The sequence below is a fragment of the Mustela nigripes genome, chromosome 12, assembly GCF_022355385.1.
Source record: "Mustela nigripes isolate SB6536 chromosome 12, MUSNIG.SB6536, whole genome shotgun sequence".
Lineage (NCBI taxonomy): Eukaryota > Metazoa > Chordata > Mammalia > Carnivora > Mustelidae > Mustela > Mustela nigripes.
This window is the reverse complement of record NC_081568.1, coordinates 52,910,483-52,919,647: the sequence shown is the minus strand read 5'-3', so window position 1 is coordinate 52,919,647 and position 9,165 is coordinate 52,910,483. Positions and strand designations below refer to the sequence as shown.

The 9,165-nt window shown below is 38.5% G+C and overlaps 1 protein-coding gene across 1 annotated transcript; it reads right to left on the bottom strand.

The window, feature by feature from the left end:
- Positions 1-715: 715 nt before the first annotated feature.
- Positions 716-8,476, bottom strand: CCNG1 (cyclin G1). Its single transcript, XM_059417308.1, is given in 9 exon segments — positions 716-2,007; positions 2,010-2,031; positions 2,821-2,838; positions 2,888-3,015; positions 3,432-3,530; positions 3,612-3,690; positions 4,297-4,550; positions 6,822-7,085; positions 8,241-8,476. Coding segments are annotated over 8 exon segments (909 nt in total). The 5' UTR covers positions 8,241-8,476; the 3' UTR covers positions 716-1,962.
- Positions 8,477-9,165: the final 689 nt, after the last annotated feature.

The window sequence follows — 9,165 nt, the reverse complement described above, 5'->3', positions numbered from 1 at the left end:
AAGACTGAGATCATGACCTGGATGAAAACTGAGAGTCAGATGCTCAGCTGACTGTGCCACCCAGGCATCTGTCTGTTGTTTTAGATAGCATGTCACATAATTAGAAACATTAAGGTTCAGGTGCCCTTTTAAAAAATTACACTGAAAAGAGGGATTATTAAGTATATATAATCTTACTCAAGTGCAAAATAAATTTTCTTTTTTTAAATTTCAGTAACTCTTTGCAGTGTTCACTCTGCCGTCTTAGTTTAACTGAACATGAACACCTCAAAAATCCCATTTTTCCATTCCAATTACCAATCTAAGCTGACTAACACAGTACCTGTCATTACCAACACCTTGCTGGGATACCTTTTAAGGTAGGACAGTTTGCATAGAACTTCAGGTGGGCAGAATGTAAGGGTGAATTTGTATTGAGAATATCCATAGTAGTGATGAATCTACAAATTACCAATACTGCATCAACACCAACTTTTTAATGCAACTTAAACATATTTGTCCTCATCTTGTGTCTTCTGAAAAGCCACTGGAAAGTAAAGCATCAGTTAGGTCATAGCCATACTATTAATTAATTAATGTAATTGAGATTGTGTTTCTGCTATCATGCATCTTCCTGCTAAATTTAAATATACTGGGTGGAGATAGCTTTTTATCGTGTTCCGGTATCACACTGCCAAAACAGTTAAATCAGAACAAAAACTATCCAGCAAAGGAATGCATTTCAATGACTTTATTGAAAGGTATATCCCTTAGTACCAAAACATAATGGTAGTTGGTTAGGCTACCTCTGCCAACTCAAAATGAACACTGATGTAGTCAATTATTGAAATATATCAGCCTTTTGGGAAAATTGAAGTTATCCACAAAACACAGTTCACAAAACTGTAAGATATATTGTGGTTCTTTGGTTTATTTTCTAGTGCACATTTACCCACAACATGATGTCAGAACTGGGTACAGCCATTATGGATGAACTCAGGCTACTTGCTGCACTGAGTAACTGTCTACAACACTTTTAATGCCGTAGATCTCCTTACAGTCACTGACTTAATAGAAAATCTTGAATACTACCTTAACAACTTCATAATTATGAAGATGCCTACTTACATTTTTTTTTTTAAGGTTTTATTTATTTATTTGACAGACCGAGAGAGATCATGAGGCCTACTTACATTTTTAAAGACTTTCTTTTGGCACAGGAGGGGCAATTAGTGAAAGTATATTCTTTTCCTTTAAAAATTCTAAATTAGAAGCAATAGCAGTTTTTATAAAAACAGCCCTCAGTAAAAGTTTCTGGAGTGTTAAATCAGCAAGTTTTTGAAGTGAAGTTATTTTGAACTACTCACACAATAAAAACAAATTTTCTTGATGGGATTAGATGGAGGCAGTAGATATGTAATTATTATCATGGATACAAACATTACCTATTTTTTAGAAAAAATCTTAAAGACAACTTAGTATGCCAAAATGACTAGGCCTGTAGTTTTACTTTTATAAAATGCCTTCAAATTTAAGTATAATTCCCACGTATCAATAAAGTTCAATCTCTGGATTATCTATTACTTGCACTACAGGTACCAAGAAACCATTTTCACTGCCTCGAATAGTGACCCTTGTTATGCCTTAAAAGTGCATTTGTGAAATGTTGGTTTTGATGTCTACCTCCTAATTTAGAATTTAATTAGGTTACCACTTTTAATACCATCTAAATACAATATACTGACCCAATATAGAAGGTTGGGTCAATGTTAGAAATGAAGATTCACAGTTCACCTTCCCAGGCTTGTTGTTAACATTTCACATTTATGCTCTTAGCTTTGAATTGTATGCCTCACAGATGAATTCAAATTTATTTTAATTCCCCTATAGCTTATTAATTAGGTAGTTTTGCCAAATCTGAGAACATCAATGCTAATCTAGTTGTGATGTTCTGAGGCTTCACAGCTTAAATCCGTTAAAACATTATGGAATCCATAGCTCAGGATTGTGGAGAAAGGCTTCAGAGAAGAGCTTTTTGTTGCCGTAACAATCCTATTTAAACAAACAAAAAATTAAATTATTAGAATTCTATCAAACATAAATATTAAATTTTAAAATGAACTGTTTAATCGAAGATTTAGAGTCATGTCATATGTAGATGTGTTAACATTCAGTTTGAATAGGAAAAAGTTAAATCACCACTCAGTTAAATTCACATGGCAAGAATTTATATCCTATGATAGTGATGAGATACTCATTTTTTATGCATATAACTACTTTCCAGTATTCCAAATGCTGTAGCAATGGTATACAAATATAGTGTAGAGATATCTGCAGTTTGCAGATACCCAATATGGAGACTATTTGCCATAAATTACATTAATTGTAACATCCAAGTTCATACTGATTTTGCTCATAAGCTAACAGTCTCAGTTCGTTTATGGTTTAAACTTTTGGTTGTATTGCCCTGCTCAGGCTTGTGTTAACTTTAGATGTGCCATAACTTGAGAATACATACAGCAAAATGATGTAAAATAGTGTCTTAGTGCTTCTTTTAAAATTTAGGTTTTTAAGGAAGATGTAATTTTCTAAGTGGTAATTTAATGAAGTGGCTAATGTACATTTCAAAGGTTGGATAATTCCTTATTCTTAGGTATTGTCTTAGATATAGCAAATGCCCTCAAAATATTAACTGATTAGATCAGTGAAGTCATTTCCCCCCTTGCCTCTTCTAACTCTTATTCTGAAATTAATTCAGATTTTTAATTCTTGAATTATAGAATAAAACTATAGCATTGTAAAATTTGCTTTACATGGAGAGTAACTGTGAACCACATTTACCAATTAAGGGACCATTTCGGGAATTGTTGGAAGGTGGGTTATTCTGTAGTAACTATGCTTCAGTTGCCGTGCAGTACGTCCAGAAACAATCCATTTCAACTTCTGAACATTTGGTTTGGAACACTTGTTAGATGAATATTCAGTTAAACACTTGGATACAAGTTCTTGCCAGAAGGTCAAATCTCTGCCATTTATCTGTACATAGATGAAAAAAAACTGTATTAGTCAATAAAAATAAGAGTTCTATATGGGGGGCCTGGGTGGCTCAGGTGGTTAAAGATCCACCTTGATTTCAGCTTAGGCCATGATCCCACGGTCATGGAACTGAGCTCCTGGTCAGGCTCCATGCTCAGTGGGGAGTCAGCTTGAGATTCTCTGTCTCTCCTCTCCCTCTCCCCACCCCCATCCCTGATCTCTCTCTCTCTGTAAAATAAAGTCTTATAGTATTTAACCAAAGCAATAAATTGTGGTCTTCTAACATGTGTCTTTCCTTGTTAAAGAAATTTGAGGATAAGCTACTCAAGTTTCATCATTTTACTTCAGGAGATAGTACAAGTGGTTTAGTTTCTTTCACAGATATTAACACCATTTAGGATATGACCTTGACATACCTTGGAATGTGTCTGAAGACATTCTATTCCTTCTGTTAACTCTACACACTTCTGTGCTTGGATCTCCAGTGCAATGATAGACAATGCCAACACAGAAGGCTAAAAGAGATAAATTCTAAATTAAGTGTTGAATAGAAAATAGGTATAAAAATAGGTTTAGTCTTTATATAAAATATTTACCTTTGCTTTAGAAAATATGATCCTGCAGTGGCATGCCTTAAGTTGAGCTTCTAGTCTTTCAAAATTAAGGCTATTCCTCCTTTAAAAAGAAAATGAAAATGAGATTAATTTTATGTAGATGTTACGTGTAGTCAAAAGACAGATGTTTAGAATGACATTGAAATCATTTTAAAATGAAGTTTATGCACACTTATCACAGAAAATAAATTATTTGAGGAATTCCCCTTCCTTCAGGGGAATTAACTTCTTAAAGATACTGTACATGAATTTGAAATAATTTGCTACCCCTCCCCCAAAGTATCATATCATAACTCTCAAGCTTTTTTTTCTTTTCATTTTAATGTACTTCAGCTACTAAAGTTCTTTTTTGATAAATCTGTTAGGTGCTTACTTACTAGGTTCTATGAGTTAAGTAGTCTATAAGTGGAAAATGTAATACAAAAATGTTGAAATGTTCTTTAATCCCAAGAATTAGCCTTCACAGACTTCAAGAATCTGTTGACAACTGAAAGTCTCACTTCTGTGGGACAGTTAAGTGGAATCCAAGGAGCTGCAGCTGTCATTTTATCCCTCCCCCCATTTTACTTATTTTGATTGGAATTATCCCAAGATACTGATTTTATGCAATATCCAGAATACCAGTCTGATTTCCCAATCTCCTTTGGTCAAAACAAAGATTACATACCTTTCAATTGGTAAGTTCTCTTGAATGAGTGAATAGTAGAGTTGCAGAAACTGAAAGGCAGTAGTAGCTTTGACTTTCCAACACACCTTCTCCAATACAATCTTTTCCATTCTCATCAAATCTGAAACCGTGAACCTATACTGGCTTATTCGGATCAAGTCAGTTGCCAATGGGACATTCCTTTCCTCTTCTATTGATTTAACAGCCAAATAGAAGCAGCTCAGCCCAACACACCCAAGGTGCTTGGGCTGTACCTAAAAAGACAGTAAGCCCATGTTTTTAGCTTATTTTAATTAAAAAATAAACAAACAAAAACCACCATAAAGGATAATCAGATCCATTATTATGCAACTGTATCTCTGAGATGTAGTTCTCAATTGTGAAGGACTTAATGAGATCTAATCATAACTTAACTGTAGCCTGTCAATGCTATGTACCCACTTGGAACCAATTTTGGAGAAAGTGGACCAAGTTTCAGTATAATGTTTGACTTCAGCCCGTAAAAAATTCCTTTTTCTTTTTCTTTTTTTTTTAAAGATTTCATTTATTTATCAGATAGAGATCACAAGTAGGCGGAGAGGCAGGCGGAGAGGCAGGCAGAGGGTGGGTGGGTGGGTGGGACCAGGCTCCCTGCTGAGCAGAGAGCCTGATGCGGGACTCAATCCCAGGACACTGGGATCATGACCTAAGCTGAAGGCAGAGGTGCCCCAGATATTCTTTTTTTTTTTCCTTCCTAAATCATTGTAGAACTGTAAGCACTATATTCTCTTTGGACCAAATAAATTAACTTGTCAAAGGTTTACAGAAGGACTGAAACTCCTCACGGCTTATGCACAAAAATTTCTTTCTAGGATGTTGTGTTTCTCCAGACTTTGTAGTAACACATAAAATGTTTTTTAAATACTTTAGAACACACTGTTTATACTCTGCCTGTAAAACTCTATCCATATATTAGGAAATATCCAGATATTTCCTAAATATCTATAATGTGACAGAGTCAAACTTCTATCCATCCTAAATTCCAAGTTAAATGAAACTTTTACCAGTGTTTATATGCTCTTTTTCTTGGAACCTGTTCAGCAACATACTTACTCCTCTTTAGGGGTTTAATTATCTTTCTTATCATGCCTTGCATTGTTTGACAGTTACTGGTACAAATACTATTTTCATATAAGATTGTAATATACCTAAGGGACGGATATATATTATTAATCTGTGCAGCATTTAGATTCAAAGGTAGTGCTCGCACAAGGTGCCTATAAAAGTTTAATTGGTCTGTTGAGAAGTTTCTTGAGCCATCCAATTCAACAAATATGGAGTTTCTTCTGTATATGACATATTGTGTCAGGTACTGAGGACTAAAAGAGGAGTTCCATTCCAATTGTCACATCATCTCATTGACTAATGACCATAGGCACAGAGAAGGTAGATGTATTTTTAACAGTTAAGCAAGCTCTGAAAGCTAGCTACATGGATGTCCTGCTTATCCAGGATAGGGGAATAACTACATAAATGCTCCTCTTTCACAAGATATTCTCTTCTCAACTGTATGCCAACGTTTCCTGAAAATGACAAGCTTATGCAAGATCTGAATAGGCCTGAGGCTAAAATAATTAAGAATCTTATATATGTCTGGAGATTAAGAAATATTAAGAAATACACTGTATTGACCCAAGTGGTTCAGAGCGTCCAAAAAAAGAAGGAAAAAAACCCACCAAAAACACAAAAGCCTGTAATTCTTAGCCACAATCTAGCATTCTGCCTCTAACACATTTCTTAAACAACAGTAGCTAAATGAAAACATCCAACCTATCAAGATGGATTTTATTTTTTAAATTTTATTATTTTTGGGCTCCTGGGTGGCTCAGTGGATTAAGCTGCTGCTTTCAGCTCAGGTCATGATCTCAGGGTCCTGGGATCGAGTCCGCATCGGGCTTTCTGCTCAGCGGGGAGCCTGCTTCCTCCTCTCTCTCTGCCTGCCTCTCTGCCTACTTGTGATCTCTATCTGTCCAATAAATAAATAAAATCTTTAAAAAAAATTTTATTATTTTTTAAAGATTTTACTTATTTATTTGAGAGAGAGAGAGAGAGGGAGAGTGAGCATGAGAGCAGAGAAGGTCAGAAGGAGAAGCAGCCTCCCCAGGGAATTGCAAGCCCAATGCAGGGCTCATCCCAGGACTCCGGAACCACGACCTGAGCAGAAGGCAGTCACTTAACCAACTGAGCCACCCAGGCACCCCTCAAAAAGGATTTTAACAACAACAGCCAACTCTCATACTGACAGAGTCTGCAATTATTTGCTATTAGACTATTTTTCAATGTCAGAAGTTAAATCTAATGATGGATTATTCTTGACTATAAGGAAGAGTATTCACCAATGCACAGAATCATCAAAATGTTTTGGCTACTTGGTGAAAATAAAAAACGTCAAGTTTATGAATGTCAGCCCAAAGCTACAGCAATTCCATCTCAAAAACACACTAGGCAAAACTAAGAAATACTCTGTAATGTAGCTTTAAACATACCTTCATTTTGGACAGGAATCTGTCCAGTAAATTCACAGCTAGAGAAAATGTCTCCGTGTCGAAGCCAAAGAACTGAGTTAGACTGAGAAGATCTTTTACTTCAAAGTCCCTTAGCCTTGCAGTCATTCTGAGGCCATTATCGTGTGCAGATTCAATTAGTCTCAAGCCGCAGACCTTTGGCTGACATCTCGACTCCTGTTCCAACAGGGCATTCAGCTGGTGTAGCAGTTTCTGAGAGTCAGTTGTTGTCAGTACCTCTATCATCTATATATAGAACAAGGCCCAGAAAGGAGTGTAAGAAAAGCCCTTCCTGCCTTGTATCATGCTAAGTGCTTTATAACACAAGTCTCCCCTCCCCAATGCCCCTAGTGAATCTAAGTCCTTGTAAAACGCCATTTGTTACAACCCCCACCCCACCCCACACCACCCCACCCCACCCCACCAGTTGGTCACATTCTAAATTTTGAGTTCTTAGAGGACAGGAGCCTTGCCTTAAAAAAGATAAATGCAACGCTTCAGAGATAGTTGTACAGGTCATTCACCGTCAAGAGATAAATGCATATAGATGCTGTAAGATGGGGTGCCAAAAACTTTGAAATTAGATGGTACTATGTTCTTCCGCCATATATTCACAACATGAACTACTACTAATGTTAGTTAATTTTACTTCATTCCTATTTCCTCATCTGTAAAGTGGCTATGAGGTTACTACTACTTATCTCATAGCCTTGTATGGAAAAATGAGATCACCTAGATATATAGTGCTTAGCACACAGGTACCTAAGAAACGCTGGACAATAATTTATTTCTACGTCTGTAAAATGAGGTTAACAGTATTTCTCTGAACGGCTGTTAAAATTAAATAACGTGATTCACGTAGAGTTTTGCACAATGCTTGACACACGGCGCCCAGGAATTGTTAACTTTTATTGGTGTCAGGAAAGGAAACTTTAAGGGTGCTCCGGGAACACACGGTGAAGGCGGGAGGCTAATTTGGGTTGCAAAATGTCCCTGGGAGTTTCATTAATGTAAGAGTCGGTATTCCACAGCTACTATGTCCCGGCCACAAGCCAAGGCCCGGATACAAGGATATCTCCCACACCAAGTGAAAGACAGGTAGGAAGGGGATCTTTAAAGCTGCGAGACGAAAGGGGTGGGCAAATAAGGTACCTCTAACTTTATGGGTCCAACTCTTTGGTCCCTGGGCTGGTCCCTGGGACCCAGCAGACCAGACAGTAAGACTCTCCCGAGGTCGGATCTGGCCCCGCCCCTCCAAGCTCCGACTAGCCTGGACTTGTTGCTTACAGCAACCGGACAGTTAATCGAGAAGAAGAGCGCGGGCCGGACCTATCCCTCACCCCACGCCCCCAACCCTGCTCCCTAGCCGCACCACGAAGTCAACCCGAAGTCCCAGCTCACCTTGACCGCGACTACGGCTCTTCAGCGGTAACCACCCTCCCCGGGCCTGCTCTCACCTCACCCCACGGTATCAGATCCGATAGGCCCACGAGGTGAGGGGACTCGCGGGTAAGAGGGGAGAGGCCCGGGGAGGGGGAGCCGTCCTGAGTGGAGGTCTCCGCAGCGCCGCCCAGACGACACTGCCCACGACAGGGTCAGCTCGGAGGCGAAGGGGCCGCTCCCCAGAGCCTGAGTAATATATTGGAGGGCGGGGCTTTCCCCTGGTGGGAAGGGAAGGGGGGAATTTTAACCCCTGATTGGTGTATTTCTTTTGATGGATGGCCTCATTGGTCCAAAGAGGGCTGGTCTGGGAGGGAAGAAGTCCAGCCAATCAGCACACACTTCCCATTATCCTGGGACAAATTCTCCGCCCCTTGAAACCACGCCCCCTACCTCTAAGCGTCTCTCATTGGAGAATTTCCCTAAGTGTTTTCAATGAAGAGGAGGTCGAACTAAATGCTGCACGAACCCTGTCCCGGGCTCAGGTCTCTTCTAGCAGCCGGATTGGCCAGAATATCATTCCAGAATGGACTGGGAGCTTTTGTTCCTGCGGTTTAGTAGAATTGTTTGACCTCCTCTTTGTAAAAATACAGTGGCCTATTTACAAAACACAAAGTAAAGCCTTGGTTTTTCATTACACATGAAGAGGTGAATTTTTCTATGCGTTGTTGTGTTAAATTTCATAGATTTCTCCTTGTGAGCTTGGAAATCAATTGAGTCTTGCCTTATTTTACTTTGGTATGATTTATCAAAGAATGGAGTTGGGCTAGGTAAATTCTCGATCTTTACCAATTTTCTGAGTTTTATTTTTGAGCAAACTGAAAGAGAAAAGTTGGTAGCTTTTGTAATTGCTTAAAACAGAAGGTGTGTGGTTGACTGAAGAGGA